Below are 24360 nucleotides of genomic sequence, written 5' to 3'. Positions count from 1 at the left end.
CACAATCGATTGAAAAAGGGAAAGATTTTTATACACAATCGATTGCAAATTGCACGATTGCTGCAATCCATCTCTGATGTATGGGGGCCTTTATTTACTTGTATTGTTTTTTTTGGTTTTTTTTGCTTTTCTCCTCTCCTAGCTGACTTCTTTGGGGGATAAGTATTTGGGGTAGCACAAACATAATAAGGGAACCATGAGAAATTTACTCTTTGCATTTATTTTCCATTTGCTCATTAAAAGAAGGTATTTATTAAACTCTTCTACCAAAAGAAAACAGCCAGTCACTAAACACTTTGATTCACTCCCAGTCATAAGGCCCCCGTACATCAGCAATCTGAAAACCACAATTGAACAATTTGCAGATTTATTGCCTGATTTTAGGATTTCCCAATCTAGCAATCTGCGCCCATACACTACAGATCTTTTTCAGTGATTTGCAGATCGATTGCCGCAAACACAGATCTGCCAGTCTTGAAAGGCCCATCATTTTACTGGTAACGGTCTGCAAATCTGCTGATCATGTCCATATCCATACACTAGCAATCTACAGCCCCAATCCATCTGTGACATCCAACATGTTGGACAATCTGATTTAACAATTCCAATCACGTTGGTTGCAATCTGCAATCTGCGATCTGTGAAGCCCGTACATTGCAGATTTTTATACACAATCCATTGCAATTTGCAGAATTGCCACAATCAATTGCTGATGTATGGGGGCCTTCACTTGCCAACTCTCCTGGATTGTCATGGAGACTCCCTGAAATAGTAGCAATCTCCCCGTCTCCCTGAAGAGTCTAGGGGGTAAATCTATTAAGAAGTGATGTTGCCCATAGCAACCAGTCAGATTCCAGGTATTATCTTCTAGAATAGGGGTGAGGAACCTTTTTTCTGCCGAGGGCCATTTTTATATATCGAACATTATTCGCGGGCCTGATGCAGGCCGCGCCCCCTCCGTGTGACATCACATGGGGAAGGGGCCACAATCGCCGGTGATTACAGCAATGCCCGAAGCATCCTCAGGATGTTCCGGGGAGCTGTGAGGGCAGCGGTGTGAATGTCTGAAGGACGCTCCAGGGAGCACTGCTGCATAGATTCTGGATGCAGGGTACCATTCTAGGCACTCTGCTAGCCAGATGAGGGCAGGAGGTTCCCCACCCCTGTTCTAGAAGGTGCTAGATAAATGATAGGTCGAATCTGATTGGTTGCTATGGGCAACATCACTTCTTAAATAGAACTCCCATCTTAGTAAATGTACCCCTTGTAACCTCCCTGATTACACCTTACCCCCATTATGTAACTGTTACATAAAAAAAAATCTAGAGATATATACATTCAAATTTGATCATTAGTATCATTTTCCTGCATTGGTTATAATAAGGCACAATGGCCCTCATTCAGAGCCACTCGCTAGCGGCAGTACGCTCGTTCCGAGCGATGTTCGCACATCTGCGCATGCGTACGGTTTTTAGTACGCATGCGCGAACCAGTCAGTGCGGCCGAAAATCATTTGTACGCAATATAGCGAGTGCCTGCTATTTTGAGTGACAGAATGAGGCGTATGTGGGTGGTAACAGGGGAAGGTGCTTGAAAACGGGGAGTGGAAATCAGAACGCAGGCGTGCTTAAAGGTCAAAACGGGCGTTTTATGGGTGTGCATATTTAAAACAGCAGCGTCATTGACCCCGTCACTGGGTTTTTTTTAAGCCAGAACTGTTCGCAAAATTGTGGTAGCGAGCAGTTCATACGCTGGTCGATGTACTCGATTAATCTAATAAATAGCGGACATGACGTATGGTGCGAGCGGCCAGGGGGCATTTTTAACAAATAAACGAGCGTATGTTTTGCTCGCTCGTTCAGACTTAGAGGTGTGAACAGACTGCAATTTGCGAACGGATCATTTGAATAGCCACCCCTTGTTTTTGAACGAACGACCGCAAATAGCGAACGGCTCTGAATCAGGCCCAATGATCCCCTATGGCTACATGCACTCTCAGATGTAGCAGGACACGCCCATCACATGTATGACACGCCCCTCAGATGTAGCAGTACACGCCCACTTTACCACCACGCTCATAGTTGCTGCTTTCACAATCTCCCTGAAATGCTTTTGCAAAAGTAGAGAAGTATGATCCCAGCCCACTCTCATGTTAAGAAAACTCTGCCCCTCCCTTAAGCCTAAGGTACATGCAGAGTACCTGCGTGAAATCAGTCATATGAATATTAATGAGTGAGCAGCACATGTACTGACAGGATTCCATGTTGTAATGTGACTACAGAGGTGTTTAAAACAAGCTTCAAATCTGGAAGATAACAAAAAAAATCTCCCATAATGCAACATAAAAGTTCAATGACTTCCCACTACAGCTTCACTTTTTCCGTATGAAATGAATGAATTGCTCTCGTGTGACAGCTGGTTACGTCTCCAAACAGTCATTAGTGTGACTGAGCACGAGTTACTACTGCAGCCTGGTCTCTGGTTTGGGCAACAGCTGTCTGTGGGAATCTGTCTGGTTCCATATAACGCTGCAGGTTATGTCACTGACCCTGAACTAGCCTGGAACCTGAAGCTGCCGGATACATGTTATGTTGCTGCTCTTTGGGTATAGATAAATTATAGAACTATTATTTACCATTAATTCTTATAGCGTCAACATACTCTGCTGCGATTTACATTTGAGGGCAAACGCGGTAATGAAACAAGACAAAATGATACACACAAGCTTACTATCTATGGGATAACCAGAGTTTGGTACCTGAGGTTAAGTGCCAGAGATTGCATAGTGCATCAGCCAGACTGTAATGGAAAAAAGTGCTTAGTGGGATTTAATGATCCAGTCTCTCAGCAATGTTCATCCGTGGGTCAGAGGGAGGGCTGGCTATCGACCATCGATAGTTAATCAGAGATGGTTAACTAGTGATGGCCAATGGTTTTGCTATTGATGGCAGAGATACAATGATTCTTTGCCATCGATAGCGGACTAGGACCCGATATTTCCCCCCCCCCCCTTAGTTACATAGCTTATCCCCACCCCCTATGACATGGTAAACCCCAACCCTATTTTGATTGGTCTGCAGCCTGCCATGCCCTCATCCATGGACAGCCCAATGATGGCCATCCCTAGCCAGAGGGTTGCTTGGGTATAGAAAGATAAACTGAATACATGTAAGTTTTGTGTGAACTGTGTTACCAGCTTGAGTAGGTGAAAGGGGCAGCTGGATTATAGTTTGAGTTTTTGCACATTATTTATGTACCTTATTATAGAGGCATTTGCTGTCTGAATGAATAAATATGGGGAAAAAACAAGTGTTGTATGCATAAGTGGCTCCTACCTTTTTTGCGGGAGGGACTGCACGGGCTGCAGCGGCTGTGCGTGGGCCTCATTTTTCAGTGCGCATGCACGATAAAAAAGAAGAGCCACACGAAAGAAAAAAACGCGCATGCGCAGAAAACAGCATCGGTTAGGGGCTGCATCCACTGCAGCCCCAAGCATCCGAATAACGTTGCCATAATAAAAGCTTTCTGCTAACGGCAGTCCCAGGGGGGAGGAGACACCTTCCCCTGGGACCGCCTGTCTGACGTGTAGTGTGATTGGCAGAAACTGCTTCCAATAGGAAAGCGCTTCTGCTTTTATTACGGAGGTCTGCTTGCTAATTCACTTGCAGCTGCAGGGGATCTGTGGGGAACACAGGTGGGTGGCGGAATTTACTGGGGGGGGGGGGGGGTTGCAGCCCCAAGGTAAAATCAGCCACTGGTTGTATCTTGATGCAGATCTGTTACTTACTTTACTTACTAGATTAGGGTTAGGCACCACAGGGAGGGAGGTTAGGGTTAGGCACCACAGGGAGGGAGGATAGGGTTAGGCACCACTGGGGGGGAGGTAAGGGTTATGCACCCCCCCAGGAGGGTTAGATTTAGGGTGCGTGGAGGGGGGAATAGGTTTAGGCACCCCTGGGGTGAGGTTAGGGTTAGACACTAAGGGGGGAGGTTAGGGTTAGGCACCAGGGAGGGCTAGGGGGGGAACAGGAGAGGTTAGGGTACTTACCTGCCCCTTTCGGGATCTTGATCCCATCGGACATCCGCTGCTGGGTTCTGAACAGCTAAACAGCCGCCGGCATTTCAATCCCATTCCATATGGTGGCACTGTGTAGAGGAGTGGTACTGTACTATGCTACAAGTCCTTGAATATCACAGTTTTGCTCAGGAGATCATGTTGTGCAGTGTTCGCTGCCATATTTCTGTAATGCCATCAACTCTGCTACGTGACAGATGATGTCGTTGCTGCATATAGATTAAAATGAGAATAAAGAGAGCAACGGTAGCATCTGATCGGGAAGCAGGTTTGTACACACCACTGAGCACCACTGTGTCTGCGTGTTTGCAATGGCTAATCCCTTCAGTGCCGAGGATAAAATAATTTCCCCAGAAATAAAAGTGGAGGCAGATAATCCGGGAACCACATTCCTGGAGAATGAATCACGGATCACAGCCGCTCAGTCATCTCTCTGCGATATCGTCAGGCCCAGAGCTGAATGCACTACGAATTCTGTACTACAATCTCCTCTTACTAGTACTCTGCAATTGTAGGGGGTGTGTGTTTGTGTGTGTGTGTATGTGTTCCTGAAGGATTTTTTAATTGGAAACAGATTTCGGGAATGGAATCTGTTGTTTGCAATACTTCCTGTTTGTACATTATTGATGTAACTTCTAAGTTTTTATACTGTTTGTTGGGGCACATAGCTAGTCCTTCTACTCAGTTTTCCTCCACTGTCGGGGCCCCCGTATGGCCAGAGTGTAATTTATAAGTAGCTGGCTGGATGGTCCCCAAGTCACTGACTTGAAATAATATAAAACTGCTAGTTTGCAGCAATTTTGCTGTTGTTTCCCTTTTGTGAGATCACGCACCTACTTATCTGCAGTTGCCCCCGTCTGTGCAGTTATTTGTCAATACACATTTAAAACTAAAGGAGCTATGTACTAATAATCGCTGAACTGCTGCGATTATTATGTATCCATATCGCAGGGGATATTTTCATTTTTATTTACAAAGGGGAACTCGCAGGGATAGCGGTTGCGGTAACCGCTGCCCCTGCAAATGATATCTTCTGCAATGAGTAGAAGTCTTTCTCCTGTGTAAGCAGATGCTGCGCATGCGCACAGTGACAGCGTCCGCCGCCGGCTGGAATCTGCGAGATAGAGAGATCGAAAGATCTCTATCCTGCTCCAGGAGCCTCCATAGGCTTAAAGCAGTTACCACCATCTGAAGATGTTACAAACTACCGGGGCCATCTCCTGCATTGTGTAATTAGTACATAATTACAGGGGCGCAGAGGGGGATGGGGATCGGGTACTAATTACCCGGGCTTGTACCCGGCGGCAGGGTCGGTTTAAGGGGGCGGTCGCCCCGGGGCCCCCACATAGGGTCGGTTTGACCCTGCCGAGAACAGGTGTCCAACGGCACCTGTTCACGGGTGGAGACTCAGCAGCTGCGGCTTGGAGGGGGCCCCACAATTTAGTTGCCCTGGGGCCCCCACAAGCCTTAATCCAGCCCTGCCTGGCAGAGGCCTCGGTCCTAAGTTGCCCCCCCCCTCCCTCTTATCCGTCAGCAGCCCAGCACATGCTGCTGTGTGCTGAGCTGCAGTAGGAGATCAGGAAGACTGCTCACTGCTACTGAGCAGCAGCGTCAGTCTCCTCTCTGTCTGTGGGGGGGAACAACTACACTGATCACGCCCCCCCTGGATTTGCACACGCTTCCCAATTAGGTCACGCCCCCTCTCTGATAGTAATGGGGCCCGGGCTGGCTGTCTACGGCCCTGCATAGGCACAATACATAAAATTATAATTATATGTTAAAAACAACTAGATACATTGGCCCCAAAAGCTTTACAATATATACACATATAATATAGGACATAACGAAGGTTCCATTGTCCATTCACTCTCATGACTTATTTAGTGTTAGCCACAGACTGTAATATGGCAGCGCGCAGTGCAAATATGACCGCAATGCAGGAATGTGGCCATATTTACATATAAATAAGGGCCTGATTCAGAGCTGAACGCTCTGACCAGAGCGCTCACTCTGAATCAGGGCCCTCCTCCATGAAAATGGAGCGGCCTCCTGGCCGCTCGTATAGCTGTGGGTGACCACCCACAGCACATGCGAGCGGCCAAAAAGATGGTCGCGATGGTCTTGACCATCGCGACCATTCGGACTTGCGACTTAGACCCTGCGGTAGGGTCTCCCTGCCACAAGCCCTGGAGTGATTTTGGCTCTATCAGAGCCAAAATCACTCCCACTGCCATCACTAGTGATGTCAGTGGGGCCGGCTTCAGACAGTAGGCGTTCCCATGGACGGAGTTCCCTCCGTCGCGTGCATGCGCAGTGGGGAACATCGACCCGCTTGCGAGCGTACTGCTGCTCGCGAGCGGGTCTGAATGACCCCCTAAGGCTCCAATGGTTCTGATGGAATTTTATTGCGTTGTGGAAAAGCTAACAGAAAAAAATTATATGTATTTGTCCAAAAAACTTGCTTGTGTGAATGAATTGGAGCCCGGATAACACAGGTTCTACTGCATGATATGTCAGAGAACACAAGGGGGAAAATATATTGGGAAAACTAAACATCTCCACTAAGGCACCTAACACTTGGTGCTTATCCTCTGCTGCTTATGTGGGTGTTATGGTCGCTAATGTAGCTATGTATATTATCCATGTCCTGGTCCTGTATTGTATTGTACTGTAAGTCACTGGTTAGTTATTTGTTTATGTACTGTGTAAGGCGCTGCGGAACACTAGTGGTGCCGTATAAATAAATTAGAATAATAATCTCAGAGCAGACAATTACACATTGAGGCCCGTGAATGGTGATTGAGTGGTAAAACCCGATTTTCTTACACAGAATATGCTTTGTGCTTTGGCCCTTCAGGTCCAGGCTATGGCAAGTATTATTGCCAGTCTGTAGTCCATTATTTAATTTTTTTTTTTAACTCTATTTTATTGATTTTCTAAATAACAATCCAAAGTATACACCACTAAACATAGCATTTATGCAGATCAAATAGGCCGTACACAATCATCAGTTTGGAAGCTCAGTAGCCTGCAATCAGGGGCGGAACTACGGGCGGTGCAGCCGATGCACTGCACCGGGGCCCTCCGCAATATAGGGATCCACACTGCCCGGCGCCATTTGTAGTTGTATGGTAGGCTGCAGTGCAGCTGCTTGCCGGCCAGTCATCAATGCTGTGACTGAGCCGGCCGGCAGCTACACGCAGAGAGGACCAGGGCACAGTGCAGTCAGGCGCAGCACTGCAGTGCAGTACTGGGTAATAAATCCCAGTAGTCTCTGCAGTGGGGTCAGAGGAGCATGTGCTGCGCTCTGATTGGAGGAGCCCATCACATGCTCCTCTGACCTGGAGTTTAGCGGCAGTGCAGCCTAATGGGTGTGACTCATTGTTAGGCTGTGACTGCTGCTCTGCCGGCTGTCTGAGGATGCTGCTGGTGAGTACACTGTGTGGGCACTATAGGTGGCATAATGTGTGGGGACTACAGTGTAACATAATGTGTGGGCACTACAGTGTAGCATAATGTGTGGGCACTACAGGTGGCATAATGTGTGGGCACTACAGTGTAGCATAATGTGTCGGGCACTACAGGTGGCAAAATGTGTGGGCACTACAGGTGGCATAATATGTGGCCACTACAGGTGGCATAATGTGTGGGCACTACAGTGGTATAATGTGTGGGGACTACAGTGTGGCATAATAATGTTTGGGCACTACAGTTAGACAAAGTGTGGGAACTACTAGTGGCATAATGTGTGGGTACTACAGTGACATAATGTGTGGGCACTACAGTGTGGCATAATGTGGGTATTACAGTGTGGCATAATGTGTGGGTACTACAGCTGGCATAATGTGTGGGTACTACAGTGTGGTATAATGTGTGGGTACTACACTGTGGCATAATGTGTGGGCACTACATGTGGCATAATGTGTGGGTATTACGGTGTGGCATAATGTGTGGGCACTACAGGTGGCATAATGTGTGGATACTACAGTGTGACATAATGTGGGGGCACTACAGTGTAGCATAATGTGGGGGCACTACAGGTGGCATAATGTGTGGGCACTATAGTGTGGTATAATGTGTGAGGCACTACAGTGTGACATAACTGGGGGGCACTACAGTGTGGTATAATGTGTAGGGCACCCACTGCATCTCCCTGTCACCCACTGCCTGTCACCTCTTCCTATCACCCTCTCCCTGTCACACAATGCCTGTCACCCCTCCCTATCACCCTCTCCCTGTCACCCGCTGCCCCTCCCTGTCACCCATGGCCTGCCACCTCTTCCTATCACCCTTTCCCTATCACCCTCTCCCTGTCATCCACTGCCCCTCTCTCTACCTGTCACCCACTGCTTGTCACCTCTTCCTATCACCCTCTCCCTGTCACCCTCTGCTTGTCCCTGCCACTATTGCCTGTCACCCACTGCCTGTCACCTCTCCCTGTCACCCACTGCTTCTCCCTGTCACCAACTGCCTCTCACTTCTCCCTATCGCCCTCTTCCTGCCTCTTCCCTCTCCGTCACCCACTGCCTGTTACCTCTCCCTGTCGCCCACTGCTTCCCCCTGTCATCCTCTCCCTGTCACCTTCTTGCCTCTCTTAGTCTACGTCTTGACTCTCCCTGTCACCCTCTACCTCTCCCTGTCACCCACTGCACTTTGAACTTGGAGGAGGGGGGCCCAAAGCAAATTTCTGCACCTGGGCCCACCACTCACCAGTTCTGCCACTGCCTGCAATGTTAGACTCGGGCAATATAATATGAGAAGACATAAATTATAAAACCAGTAATATAAGCAATATATTGGGAGGAGCCAGGGAATGGGACTCGTGGGGAAAGGGAGGGGGGGTTGGACAGTTTTCAGACGCACCACATTTTTTTTATTTGCTCTGGGCACCATCAGCCCTAATTGCGCCTCTGGCAGTGGCAAGGCACTACAGATGAGCGGTTCAGTTTTCACTTGGTTCTATTCGCCACATTAGCGCAACTTCAGTAACTTCAGACCCAAACATAATCGAGTAAAACCGACCAGTATATTTTTGGATGGTGGGTGGAAACCAGAGGAAACCCACGCAAGCACAGGGAGAATATACAAACTCCACACAGTAAGAGCCAAGGTGGGAATCGAGATTAAGACTTCAGTGCTGTGAGGCAGTAATGCTAACCATTACACCAACCGTGCTGCCCAATTATGAATTGAAGTTCAGTCATTTAAAAAAAAATAAAATGTTATAATCAATAAACAGGAGACGATGGGGATTGTAGTAGCCTCAAAGATTCAGCGTCATGTACGAAGTGCTTTGGTGCAGACGCTCGGCAGCAAAATGACCCTGAAACTATTGCACATTGTTTTGGCAGCTATGCTGAAGCCAGGGGGCGTCCTATATCCCCCGATCCCCCTGCCACACAGCATTTCTGCACATAATATAATTTGTCAGGAAAGTCTGACTCTAATGTACTGTATATTATTCCTCATACTGTATTATTATAAATCGAATATAGGCAGAGATTTCTCCTGCGTCCAGCTAAGTAACGCCGGATAACACGGTCTCCATAATCCTCAATGAGCACTGTGGTCTTCATCAATTCACTAAGCTCAGAAGAAATCACGATTTTCATAGCACGACCCCTTGGTTTTTAACGCCTTTAGATATTCCGATAACTCCCCAACACCCCTCTACTTCCACACTAGAGTGTCAGCCCAGTGCTACTTTCTACTTTCAATGCATGTTTCCTGTGTTGATATAGCAATAGCATAATAACACAGGGCCTGATTCAGAGCCGGACGCTCTGAACGAGCGCCCGCTCTGAATCAGGGCGTTTTTTTTTTTTTTTCTGGTGCGTCCTCTTATGCGAGCATCCATGATGATGGTCGCGATGGTCAAGACCATCGCGACCATCGGGCTTGAGACGAGACCCTGCGGTAGGGTCTCGCTGCCGCAAGCCCTGGAGTGATTTTGGCTCTATCAGAGCCAAAATCACTCCCACTGACATCACTAGTGATGTCATTGGGGCCGGACCCAGACGGTAGGCGTTCCCATGGGAACGCCTCCGTCTGGGCAGCCACGCCCCGGCACGCCAACCATAGGGGGCGTGCTGTCATTGACAGCACGCCCCCTTTGGTGCGAGACCCCGAGCGACGGCTTCCCCGTCGCTCGCCGGGTCTCGCGCATGCGCACGACGGAGCAGCTTCCGTCATGCGCATTTGGGTACCATCGACCCGCTTGCGAACGGCCTGCGCTCGCGAGTGGGTCTGAATGAGACCCACAGTACAATGTGAATCACCACAAACTGATATTACCACCAAACAGTGCACACAAGTATACATATAAAAGTATACAGAATAATTCAGAGAAAGGAAGTGAGAGAGGGAAAGAGGGGGACAGCAACAGAGGGGGGGGGTTAGAGGGCAAGAGAGGGGCCACGACAGAGGGGGAGTTAGAGGGAAAGGGAGGGGCAGAGGGAAATGAAGAGGCAAACAGAAAGAAAGAGAGGGATAAAGAACGAGAGAGGGATAAAGAGGGAGCGGGAGAGAATGAGTTATATACTGTAGAAAAGAGAAAAAGGAAAACTATTTTATATCGACATTTCGGACACCAATAGGTTCCAAATTTCAAGAATCAATTGGGATCTGAGGGTTTGGAACAGCATTCACCATTTGAAACGTATATATGTGCGTGAGGTGAGGTATGACTTAATAAAGAGATATAACATGAATATGAGAGAGGTCTGACATAAATATGACAGATTTGAGAGAGTTAGGGGACTATTCATTATCGGGGGCCAGATGGCCCCTTATAATTAAGTATTCAACTCGCTGCGAGCAGCAGCGGTGGGACTAAAACACCGGAGCAATTCAATATTGTATCTGGGGTGGAGACAGCAAATCTGAAAATCATCTGTCCCCACAATCTATATCAACGCTACTTCTGTAGCAGAGAAAATGAGCAATGTTAGTGCGCATGCAGAAACTTCATTCACTCATGTGTACAAAGAACCCGGCATCCGGTGGAAGGAGCCGAACAGTGGCGGAGGGATCTGATCGGATCCTTCTTCGCAAACACCGGACCACCTTCTCATAGGAAGGAGCGGGGGTCTGGGAACAAACGTCATCTGGAGATGCAGAGGCGTATTAAGAGAGGAGAGGGTCCGTGTGCATTCCCCGTCCAAGGTCCCCTCCTCCCCCCCGGCGGCCGGCAGCAGACTGATGGCTGACCGCAGCAGCAGTAGACTCTGGGCACTAGTCTGAAACTATCTGAAACACCCAACGCGGGACCTCGGAGAGGTAAGTATCAGAAAATATGGGTGCAGGGTGTGTGGTGTGGTGTGGTGTGCCCCCCCCTCCCCCCCCCCTGTGCACCACACACCCAGTAGGAACCTTCACCATCTTCACATGGACCCATTATAAATACGTCCATGTGAAGATGGTGAAGGTTCCTACTGTTAAGCTAGTATTTTCGGAGCTTGATGAATTTTGGTTCCCATACAATAAAGATAACGGGCCATATAGGGACTGAGGGCCTGATTCAGAGCCGGACGCTATTTGCGCTCGCTCGTTCAGAAAAAGGGGCCGGCTATTTAAATTGAGTGCTCGCTCTTTGTGGTCTGTTGACGCCTCTATGTCTGAGCGAGCGAACGAAACATGCGCTCGCTATTTTGTAAAGACGCCCCCTGGCAGCTCGCATCCTACGTCATCTCCGCTATCTATTAGATTAATTGAGTACATCGAAAGGCGTCTGAACTGCTCGCAGTGCTTGTGGTAGGATTTTCCTACCGCAATCATGCGAACAGTTCAGGCTAAGAAATAACCAAGTGACGTGGTCGATGACGCTGCTTTGTTAATTATGCACACCCTTAAAACGCCCGTTGTGACCGTTTGGCACGCCTGCGTTCGGATCTCCACTCCCCGTTTTCAAGCACCTTCCCCTGTTACCACCCACAAACGCCTCATCCTGTCACTCAAATTAGCAGGCACTCGCTATTTTGCGAGTGCTCGATTTCCGACCGCACTGACTGGTTGGCGCATGCGCATTACGACCCATACGCATGCGCAGATGTGCGAACATCGCTCGGAGCGAACGAGCGGCCGCTTACGAGTGGCTCTGAATCAGGCCCTGAAAGCTGAGCAGGAGATCTCCATGACATCTCCTGCTTTACCCTTATAATGAATGGCCAAGTTACTGTACTTAATTTCTACAAAGGTGAAATTGTTAATTAAGAAGTAATGAATAGAACCCTTAGAGAAAGATCTAAAAATGAGATACTGTACAGTAAAAATGTATCATACTGTATAGATAGAGACCTACAACACAGATATGAGATAGATAGATAGATAGATAGATAGATAGATAGATAGATAGATAGATAGATAGATAGATAGATAGATATGAGATAGATACAGTAGATAGATATTAGATAGACAGACAGATAGATAGATAGATAGATAGATAGATAGATAAATAGATAGATAGATACAGTAGATAGATATTAGATGGACAGATACATAGGTAGATAGATAGATAGATAGACAGACAGACAGACAGACAGACAGACAGACAGACAGACAGACAGGCAGGCAGGCAGGCAGGCAGGCAGACAGACAGACAGACAGACAGACAGACAGACAGACAGATAGATAGATAGATAGATAGATAGATAGATAGATAGATAGATAGATAGATATGAGATAGATATGTGGAGGGATATATATGTGATAGATAGATAGATAGACAGACAGACAGACAGAGAGATAGATATGTGATAGATAGATAGATAGATAGATAGATAGATAGATAGATAGATATGAGATAGATAGATAGATAGATAAACAGACAGATAGAGAGATAGATATGAGATAGATATGAGATAGATATGTGATAGATACGTGATATAGATAGATAGAAAGATAGATAGATATGAGATAGATAGATAGATAGATAGATAGATAGATAGATAGATAGACAGATACTGTAGATATGAGATAGATAGATAGATAGATAGATAGATAGATAGATAGATAGATAGATACTGTAGATATGAGATAGATATTAAATAGATAGATAGATAGATAGATAGATAAACTGTAGATATGAGATAGATAGATAGATAGATAGATAGATAATTACTTGTATTTCCTGAGAACCTCTGCAGTCTGTGTAGCCGGATAACATCTGAGAGACTTGCAGCAGAACAGATACCCTATATATACAGTACATATACAGCTCACTAAACCTCCCGTACATCGCTGTGTGACACTACTCATTTCCATGTTTTACATCAAGTATACGCAAAATGTCATGTACCCGACCCTCTGCATACAGCGGAGAGATTACCACACTAAGGGTGTCATTCAGACCCGGTCGTTAGCGCCTATGCGCTCGGACCGGGTCGATGGCCCCCCACAGAGCATGCGCACGACGGCGCCGTCGTGCGCATGCGTGAGACCCGCTACAACCGACAGCGCCGGTCGTAGCGGGTCTCGATCCAAAGGGGGCGAGCTGTCGATGTTGATTGACAGCTCGCCCCATTTGGAAGGCGGGCCGGGGGGGTGGCAGCCCAACCGGGGGCGTTCCCATGGGAACGCTTACCGTTTGGAGGCGGCCCCACTGACATCACTAGTGATGTCAGTGGAGAGCTTCCGGCTCAGACAGAGCTGAAAGCTCTCCGGGGCTTACGACAAGGGAGACCCTACCCTAGGGTCTCGTCGTAAGCCCCGATTGTTGCGATGGTCTTGACCATCGCGACCATCACCTTAGGCGGCCGTAAGGCTGTGTGTGTTAACCCACAGCCTTACCACCGCAAAGGAGGACGTCTTGAAAATTCAAGACGTCTTCCCCTCATTCAGACCGTCCGCACGCTCTATGCGACCGGCTCTGAATGAGGTCCTAATTCTACCTACAGACGCATTCAGGGTAGCATTATGTCCTTACTTTGGTGAATTAGTGAATGGGTATAATACAACATACTGAGTGGAGTTGGACAATACAGTGTACAGAGATTTCATGGAGATGGACACCTTTATAAATGTTAATATTAGATAATAAAGGAATCATCCAATCCAGAGTGTATTTCTACTAGGGATGTGCAGGCTCGGTTCTACTCGGTTCCGTTCGTTTTTTTTTACCGAATCTTATTGGCTATCCAAAACTCGTGACAGCTGAAACCCAATAAGATTCGGAAAAAAAAAACTAACGGAACCGAGTAGAACCGAGCCTGTAGAACCGAGCCTGCACATCCCTAATTTCTACAAAGCAAGTCTGCCAGGCTCTCAGCCAATCCCCATTTGCTCAGTTTGGGAAGCTCCTCCCTCTTATCATGGCAACCTGCTGTATGGAGAGGGTATAATTAGTTGTATAAACACTACTGTTATTTCATGTATATTATACAACTATTACACACACACTTTACACATATTCATGTAAAATACTATGGGCCTGATTCAGAGCTGATCGCAATTAGCGCTCGCTCGTTCAGAAAAAGGGGGTGGCTATTCAAATGAACCGTTCGCTCCTTGCGGTCTGTTGACGCCTCCATGTCTGAACGAGCGAACAAAACATGCGTATGTTTATTTGATAAAAACGCCCCCTGGCCGCTCGCATCATACGTCATGTCCGCTATATATTAGATTAATCGAGTACATCGAACAGCGTATGAACTGCTCGCTATTCTTGTGGTTGGTTTTCCCTACCACTATATTGCGAGCAGTTCTGACTATAAAACAACCAAGTGACGTGGTCAATGATGCCCCTGTTTTAATTATGCACACCCATAAAACGCCCGCTTTGACCTTTAAGCACGCCTGCGTTCTGATCTCCACTCCCTGTTTTCAAGCACCTTCCCCTGTTACCACCCACATACGCCTCATTCTGTCACTCAAAGTAGCAGGCATTCGCTATATAGCGAACAAACGATTTTCGGCCGCATTAGCTGGTACACGCATGCGTACTAAAAACCATACGCATGCGCAGATGGGCGAACATCGCTCGGAACGAGCGTACTGCCGCTTACGAGCGGCTCTGAATCAGGCCCTATATTTTCATTATTTTATTTTTTTATTGGATATATTGTACTGTCTGCATAATATCCTGGAGGAATACTCAGTTCAAATTAGGCTGTGGAAATGGATTTGGAAAATAACATTGTATGCCTATTTGCACTACTGATTCTAGAGCATTATATTTTCCAAATGCATACCTCCAACTATTCCAATTTAGGAGGGTATGTCCCGATTTACATGGTGTGTACCCCTGCCCAAACCAACATGCACCTACACAAGTGCCCAATTTCATGGGATGAGGTTTAAAGACAGCCTAGTACAATGTAACATGACCATGCTCCATGGGATGTATGCCCATTCTACCTGTGTATTGTCCTACCACAAAACTCAATGTGCATAAAATGTCACTGTCATTTCGATTACTTCTACCGGAAGCAGTGGCACGTTGCAAAAAACCCCCCCAAAAAACATAATAATTTAAAATACTTGTATGTTCTACTGTCCTATGTTGCTGATTGAATATAAAAATACTTCTATTCCTTTCATTTATTTAAATGACCACATACAAATAACTTCCCTATGACATACTTGCCTACTTGAAGACACACTGATACATTACAGAAAATACATACAGTATAGCCATAGGGATCATTGTGTCTTGTAACGAATGCAGGGAAATAATACTAATGATCCCATTAGAATGTAAATATCTCTGTTTATTTTTATATAACAGCTTCATAATGGGGATAAGGTGCAATCAGGGAGATTGTTAGACTCTTCAGGGAGACAGGGAGATTGCTGCTATTTCAGGGAGTCTCCCTGACAAGTACGCCCTATGATGATCAGACAATATCTGAGGATTTAAGTAAAAACAACATACATTATGCATATATTGATGCAATTCACTTTAGGCCTTGAATAACAAGATATTCAGGAAGTTGTCCTGCCTACGCCATAGAAAGTTCCCCTACATTGTACAGGCAAAACTGACATGTTATTTAAACAGAGGCCTTGTCATTGCCGCAGTTTACTAATACCCCTTTCATATCGCAATTGCCTGGTCGCACGCGGGATTTGTACACGCTTCGATACCGATTTATTTATTAAATAAAGCTGCTGGTGTTGGCTAAGGGGACTATTTAATGAGATAAAAAAAAATCCAAACTCTTGTGGAAATGGCTGTTTCCTCATAGGTTGTGGAGGTATTTTAGAAAGGTCTAACACAAGAGATATCTCCTTTGGTCTTCTCCAATATAACTAGCTCCAGCATGCTTTGCTTTTCTCTGATGGTTTCCGATAGCCAACTCCACCTTCATGTAACTCGGAGGTTGTAATTATGCCTAATTATGTTCTATGTACAAAGCTACGGGACCCTAGTGGCAGCGCCGGAGCAGGGCTCACTGCCTCCATATGCCGCCCCGCCCCCCGAACACATGAAGTCACATGAGGGGGTGGGGCTACCGGCAGGAGAAAGTGGAGACTGGAGAGCTGCCTGGTAGGGACGGACATCGGAAGCCCGGCATCGAATGGTTGCTGGGCTACCGACATCAAATCATGACATGTGATGACAACTAGCAATTGCATTGCAAATATTTGATAGTTTAATGATTGCGATAGTTTTACGACCTTCAGAAAATGGGGTGGAGCCAGCATGAAAGGGGCAGAGCCTTGTGCACCCCCTGTCAGCATCACTGTGGGGGTCTGCCCAGCACTCTCTGAGATACTGGGTTACCCCCAGGCTCCCCCTACACTGAGAATAGATGCCGTGCACCCCTCCAGAGCCAACCATCGGATGGGCATCGGAAAGCTGCATCTGTTGGCTGGCAACCATCAAATTTCCGGTATTAGAAGGAAAAAGTACTTCTATCGAATTGGAAACATCGATGGTTGCTAATCATTATCTTCCAATGTCCATCGCTACTGCCTGGACACTCCAGGTGGCAGTACAGACTGCAGGGTGCTTGCCCAGAAGGTCCTTTGTAAGCAACTGCGCTACTGGCCGTTTAAGGCACCCTGCTAGCCAGATGCAGGGGCCGTGGGACAGCAACGGTGCTGCCCCCAGAACGTTCTGGTCTGAACAATGGCTCAGCTCACACAACCCTCCTTATAGCCCTGCCTGGTGGCCCCATATAATAGTGTTAGAGCAGCTGTTTCCTATGCTAACATCTATAAGGGAGTGTAGAGGAATCTGTTCAGATCCCTCCCCTCCTTCATATTCAGTACTGACCTATGGGCCTGATTCAAAGATTTTCACTAATTCATTCACAACTGCGATCTCTTATGGACCGAAATTGCGAAAATATGTTAATGTCCCCCAAAGTGTACACAAGCTTAGGGACGCTCACTGCTGCCTTCTCAGATCAGTCCGACGACATGCAACAGCGCAAACATTGGTAACAACGACGCAGATCAGTGCAGTATGCTGCATATGCGGCTAGTCTGACCAGCCGTAAAGACTGCGGCTCCCCTGACACGCAGAGAGCTCTCATTCTGTGAAGGAGATGGCAATGGCTAATTTATGCACGCCCATAAAATGGAGTTTAAACGGTCCCATCGTGTCTGCGTTGCCTAACCAACCCCCCGTTACCACTCCCAAACACTGACTACCTGTTAATCACTTTACAAATTAATCCCCTTTGCAAGTGTAATCGCAAACCAATGGCTGCATGTGTGCACTACGGCTTTCACGCACGCGTAATGACAAATAATCGCTCGTTCTGCGTAGATATCAGCATTGTGTAAAGGGCCTGAATCAGGCACTATGGTCATGCCGCTGCAATCAGTGTCAAAATATTTATTTTTACTTTTTGTTGGGACCGCTGATTATCAGGCACCTAACACTGAGGTATGAGGCACTACCAGGTATTATGGCAAGTATTTTGATCTAACGGCTTACTTTGATCTTGGCACCTCCCCTGGGCGAGCATGAGCGTATAATGAATATCAGTGGGTATTTTGTCTCTGGTGTTTCATACTACTTATACAAAAAAAAAAAAAAAAAGGGAGTGTAACAAGCGCTGCAACCAAATATACACATTATGAAATAAAATAATAGTCTCATTTTGTTGTTACACATTTCTTACAGTGGCAGCTATGATTCTTCAAGTATACAGTATCTCATATTCCAAAGTTATGTGCAATGTGTGTGTATTTATACTAAAGTAACGTGATTCAGCCCTTAGTTATCTCACTCTGTTATTCTCATTCAATTGACAATATATTGTATCTTAACTAATTATGTACAATATATTACACTTCGGTAAAAAAAAAAATGATCAGAAAATAAAATAAAATAGAACTACACTGGAAATACTGATATATTCCCAAATGTCGATCTTTTGTGGGAGGGGTGGGGGGGGGATTTGAGAAGTTGTACAACATTCGACAAATTCAAGTTTGCGTTATTGTACGCTTTATTGCTTTTTATATCTAATCTACATAAAGACACCTTGTTTCAGCAAATGACAGGCTCACATAGGAGCATAACTGTGACCAGAAACTTATGCATTAAGGACTGTCCCAGTCCAGCTGATTACTAGCCCATACAACTCTTTTTTATTATTATTTATGCCCAGCAACACAAAGAGTGCTGCAAAACACTCCACTCCAACTGCAGAATCCTTCTTTATACCACTCCAATTGGCTTCGGCACTCACTCTAAAGCGCCCCCTACAGCCGGAAACAGGGTACAAGTGAAGCGTCCTGGTTACCTGTCACTACCTGCTATTATGAAATCACATCGGATGTATCCCAGGTCTACTGTCATTTCAAAGGAACCTTCACTTTCTATGTAACCAAAGATAGCGATAAAGGGAGGGGGGCATACAAAGAGATAAAGGGAGGGGGGCATCGTTACAAAGTCTACACACCTGTAGGGGAGCTGGAAGTTCCAGATAAGAAGAAAGCTTTATACAGAGAGACATTCTGAAACTGATCCCCTCCCCTCCCTGTAACCCACAGTACAATGTAACAATGTATCACTCACCTGCAACACCATAAGCCCAGCACAGTTACAATATTCATCACAGCAACATATTGTGTCCATTACCTAACACATATCATCCCAGCCCCTACTCCGACCACAGAATCCATCTGATGTGGGTAGGGGTCGGGGGTCTTTTAAACACAGGTACGGGGTATATTTATAAGTGGAGATGTTGCCCATAGCAACCAATCAGATTCTAGCTATTATCTTCTATATAGGTGCTAGATAAATGATAAGTAGAATGTGATTGGTTGCTATGGGCAACATCTCCACTTCTAAAAACTCTCACTTAGTAACTAGACCCCGCAAATTAGTTTCCCATTATATCATTCCATGTAAGTGACACTTTCAGGTCATTGAGAAACAGTAACATTGTAGAGTGTAAGATCACAGGGGTAGCAAAGTGTGCTATCCTCAGTACAATGCTCATATAGGTGCATGCACACATTATATAGGCATCTGCAGATTATATAGGTTTATGCCCAGATTATATAGGTGTATGCATAGATTATATAGGTGTATGCCCATATTATATTGGTGTATTCACAGATTATATAGGTGTATGCACACATATATGTGTATGAATAGATTGTGTAGGTGTACGCACAGATTAGAGAGCTGTATGCACAGATTATGTAGAAATATGCACAGATTATATAGGTATATGCATAGAATATATAGGTGTATGCCCAGGTTATTTAGGTTTATGTACTCGTTATAAGTGTATGAACAGATTATATAGGTGTATGCACATATTATACAGGTGTATGAATAGATTGTATAGGTGTACGCACAGATTAGAGAACTGTATGCACAGAATATGTAGAAATATGCACATATTATATAGGTATATGCATAGATTATATAGGTGTATGCCCAGGTTATTTAGGTTTATGTACTCATTATAAGTGTATGAATAGATTATATAGGTGTATGCACATATTATACAGATGTATGAATAGACTGTATAGGTGTACGCACAGATTAGAGAGCTGTATGCACAGATTATGTAGAAATATGCACAGATTATATAGGTATATGCATAGATTATATAGGTGTATGTCCAGGTTATTTAGGTTTATGTGCTTGTTATAAGTGTATGAAAAGATTATATAGGTGTATGCACATATTATATAGGTGTGTGAATAGATTGTATAGGTGTACGCACAGATTAGAGAGCTGTATGCACAGATTATGTAGAAATATGCACAGATTATATAGGTATATGCATAGATTATATAGGTGTATGCCCAGGTTATTTAGGTTTATGTACACGTTATAAGTGTATGAATAGATTATATAGGTGTATGAATAGATTATATAGGTGTATTAATATTTTTATAGATGTATGAAGATTAGGTACATGTACATATAATATAGGTGTATGCACATATTGTATAGGTGTATGCATAGAATCTATCTAGTCCTGAAATTGCTGCAAGAACAGACCACAATGCGTTTTAAACAATGTCCAGATATTGTAGAACCACAAGTACCTTGTGTCAGCTAGAGGCCACCTGTAGCTCTCCAGATGATGGGGAACTACAAGTCCCAGCATGTATCTGTAGTTATAGGACATCCCGGGGCTACAAGTTGCAATTCCATGAGAGGTAGAGACAGATTCCAAGCCCAGGCTTATACAGTACACTGTATATACTGTATATATGAGATGATCCCACAGAGCACAGTCTCACCAGGACAGGTACAGCCAAGGTCCCTGATCCTCCTGCAGATCCCAGATGGCTACATATCCTCCCATAGACCGAGCCTTGGATCCAAAGTCTAGAGGGAAAGCATGGTGTGTGTGTGTGTGTGCTTACTCACTAGCCCAGGCTCGTCCCCTCCTCTCATACAGCCAGTGGGTGTGAGGAGGAGGACTGGGACTGGGAGTGACTGGGACTGATCTTCAGGCAGGCTGGTAATAAACACAGCACATTGACCTCACACTGACTGAGCTGCTCTCATAGAAATCTTAGGGCTCAGGGAACAAATGATCAGCCATTAGGATAACAGGGTCTCTCTCACTTCCAGGATCCAATGCAAGTTTAGAGTCTTCACACTTTGTGGATTTACTTCTGGTCTGATTAGTGGAAGATTCCAAACCAGCCAGGGAAGTGCCCTGGAATCTGCTGTGTTACAGATGTAATCCAAATGTGTTTTGTTACCTTGCAAAGCCAGAGGTAAATGCAGGATTTATAAAGGGGGATTTCCAAATACTTGATTTTAGGGGGCAATCCAATTAGGCGCAAGTCCTCTCGTGACTAGAGTAAGTGCGGCTGTATGCCACTCTGACGGTACTGCCGGATTTCTGTTCAGCGTACAAAAATGTGCAAGTCTGGCATGAGATGGGGGTGCGACAGGTGCCGTTGCCGGTGCTTGTAAGCCTTTGCAATGGCGACTCACCCCCTATGCGGGTAATTGGATTAACCCCTTAGAGTGAGTGTGGCCAGCCCATGAAGAGGGTATAATTAGCAAGTAACACACCATAGTCTGCATAGCACAGGGCCTAATTCTGTGTCACAGGGATCCCACGGTGTGAACACATAGAGGTGATGTAGCAATCGAGATGCACAGACTCAGACGTGACTGAGAGATGAGAGGGAGGCAGCTATGCAGTCACATGGAGATGGTCCGTCTTATGGGTGTGTTATGGGTGTGGCGCTGAACTGGATGCAATCTCAGATGCGTAATCGCTCACATTGGAGACAATACTCTGACAGTTAGAATGGGGCTCAGTGGCGGACCTCCTGAAGGCAGTGGCGCAGGCCCGGCGACAAGGGTGGTACAAGGGGTACACAGATAAACCCATCTATAAAAGCTGCCTGTGCCCTGCTGAGCATTGCTGAGCATTGTAGTGGTGCAGGTTTCAGTTATAGATGGATCTTTATGAAGGGTCCATGGCATCTATTCACCATTCCCCCCCCCCCCCAATCTGGGACACATTCTCGCCAAAATCCGGATGGTTGGGAGGTATGCTAAAGGCGAGGTTTCAAAAGAAAGGGGGTGTGGTCAATAGCATTCCCAATTCACACTACTCCACACAGTAGCACAATCTTATTCACATTACACCGCACAGAGGGCCTGATTCAGACCCGGTCGCAAGTGCTGAGCGCTCGCAACCAGATCGATGGTGGCCCAGAGCGCATGCACACGATGGAGCCGGCTCCATCGTGCGCATGCGCAAGACCCGGATAGCAACAGGCAATCCGTCGCTCTGGGTCTCGCACCAAAGGGGGCGTGCTGTTGATGTTGAGTGACAGCACGCCCCCTTTGGTGGGCAGGCCCGGGGGAGTGGCTGCCCAAACGGAGGCGTTCCCATGTGAACGCCTCCGTTTGGGGGTGGCCCCACTGACCTCACGAGTGAGGTCAGTGGGAGAGATTTTGGCTCTGTTTGAGCCGAAATCTCTCTGGGCTTGCAGCAATGAGACCCTACCACAAGGGTCTCGTCGAAAGCCTGATGGTCACGATGGTCTTTGAGCCTTTGCTGGGAAAAATAGAGACAAACTACCTTAATGCCTATGCCACCAATTACCGAAATTGCCAGCTGGGGTTACACAAGGTTAAATAAGCATTACATTCATATACATTGCATAACAGAACCAGCATTTAAAATGAATAACAGTAGAAATACCCAGTGCTTTGAGAAATGCAACATTCAAATGAGGCATCAGCAGGCATGAATATACATTACATTAGCATGAACTGTCCCTGCAGTAGATACCGGCAACCAAGCAGTGCATTGATTACATTTACACCACTACCAGTGAATAGGTATACATTTCATGGCATGTACAACAGCATTTACATTAATATCACTTGCATCAGACATGAGCTGATGCAATAACCAAACCTTACGTCCCCTCCCAGCATGAGCTGGAGGTTCAAAAGGAAAATAATCACCAATATGACTCTGGGTAACAGAAGGGGTAACCTAACCCTATACCCCTTGCCTACTGAGCTGAACAGATCCTCAGCCACACCCTACCAGGTAAGTAAAGGAGCCCCTAACAAATAGATAAAGAGCTACCAGCAAGCATAAAAGGGGTTTTTCCAAATAACTCTAAGCCCAGACTAGGCTCGGGAGACCTATCCCCTTATTATACTTCTAGTGGGGGAAAACTAATGGGGACCAGGAGGATAATAAGGAGGAATGTGGAGACTAGGGACTTATGATGGTGACAGGGAATCTGTAGCAATCTCATCCCCTGCTGCGGCTGTTCAGCCTCCTCTCGACATCCACCGGAGCTCCGGGATGCAAGGCACCACCCCAGAGCTCCGTGTCACGGCTTTCCAGCAGGCACTACTTGAGGGTGTATCCAGGGAAAGTTTCCCCACTCAGGGCTCCGTCCGGCAGAGAAGTTACTGCAGCCCAGGGGCCCTTGAGCCTTTTCCTTTGGGCTGTCTCTTGCAAGCTGTCCTCGGGTCCTCCCAGTATAGCCTTGCTCCAGGTCGGCATCCCCTCCGGTCAGCGCTGGTGGTCAAGTCGCGGTGTGGGCTCCTTCCCCTTGATCCCGTAGGCAGCTCCCCTGCTCCGATCTTCTGTGTCTTCAGGCACTTCTACAGGCAACCCACAGCATAAGGGGTCCTACGGCTCTCCCAGAAAGTCCCGGCAGCAACAGTCTTCTCCGGGTGCCGTGGCTGACAGGTACAGGTGCTGATTACACTAAGGGGTCCTGCAGGGGCAGGCTCAGCGGGGTTCTTTAGCCTCCAGGGTGAGTGTAATTACACCCCAGCACTTGTAGAGGTTTGGTATGGCAATCCAGTGGGGTACTCCATTTCTGCTGTGGAGTACAGTATTTATAATCCACGGTGAGGCACTTGCAGGGACTTGGTATAACACTCCAGTGGTGTACTCCTCTTTGCTACGGAGTACAGTAATTGCAATCCAGGGCAACTAAGGGGTGAACACACTCTCCCCATATTCCACAGATCTAAGGGCACGCCACAGAAAGATCTTCACACCTCACTCCCTCTACTCAGGGGTTGCTCTTTTAAAACCTACACATCTCTCTCCACCCCCCACTATCCAACTTCCCTGAGTGGACAGGGGAACCCCAGCAAAAGGCCGCCATTAGAGTCCTCTGCCTGGACACCCAGGCTGCCAATGAATGGGGGTGATTTTTCCCGCAAAAAGGGGTTACTGTCCAAGAGATAAATTCTTCTGTCTGCACATGCTCAGTAGGGCCTGACAGGAGCAGGGTCAATCAAAGTTCACTATATCTTCCTATGGGATCCATAGTGCTGTATAAACCTATGGAGAAAAAAAACTGAAAGGGGCTGCAGGACACCTAAGTGCCTCCCTAATTTACTA

At 46.4% G+C, this 24360-nt stretch overlaps 1 protein-coding gene across 3 annotated transcripts in view; it reads right to left on the bottom strand.

Annotated features, from left to right (window-relative positions):
* LOC148516783 (P2Y purinoceptor 2-like) overlaps positions 1 to 20854 on the bottom strand; it is a 75158-nt gene extending 54304 nt beyond the window's left edge. The window contains exon 1 of one of the 3 annotated variants that reach the window (XM_088479568.1): positions 20546 to 20854. Coding sequence is in view for 1 of the 3 variants with exons in the window: in XM_088479567.1 (XP_088335693.1) it covers positions 4049 to 4082 (34 nt within the window). In the remaining 2 variants the exon portion in view is untranslated. Of the gene's footprint in view, positions 1 to 4048; positions 4502 to 20545 lie in introns of those variants that run through there. The other 2 variants (XM_088479569.1, XM_088479567.1) reach the window with 2 other exon arrangements.
* Positions 20855 to 24360: the final 3506 nt, after the last annotated feature.

The sequence above is a fragment of the Taudactylus pleione genome, unplaced genomic scaffold (assembly GCF_031769625.1).
Source record: "Taudactylus pleione unplaced genomic scaffold, aTauple2 ptg000241l, whole genome shotgun sequence".
In the NCBI taxonomy this organism is placed as follows: Eukaryota; Metazoa; Chordata; class Amphibia; order Anura; family Myobatrachidae; genus Taudactylus; species Taudactylus pleione.
Note: the sequence above shows the minus strand (reverse complement) of the source record. Positions and strands in the feature narration are given on the sequence as shown.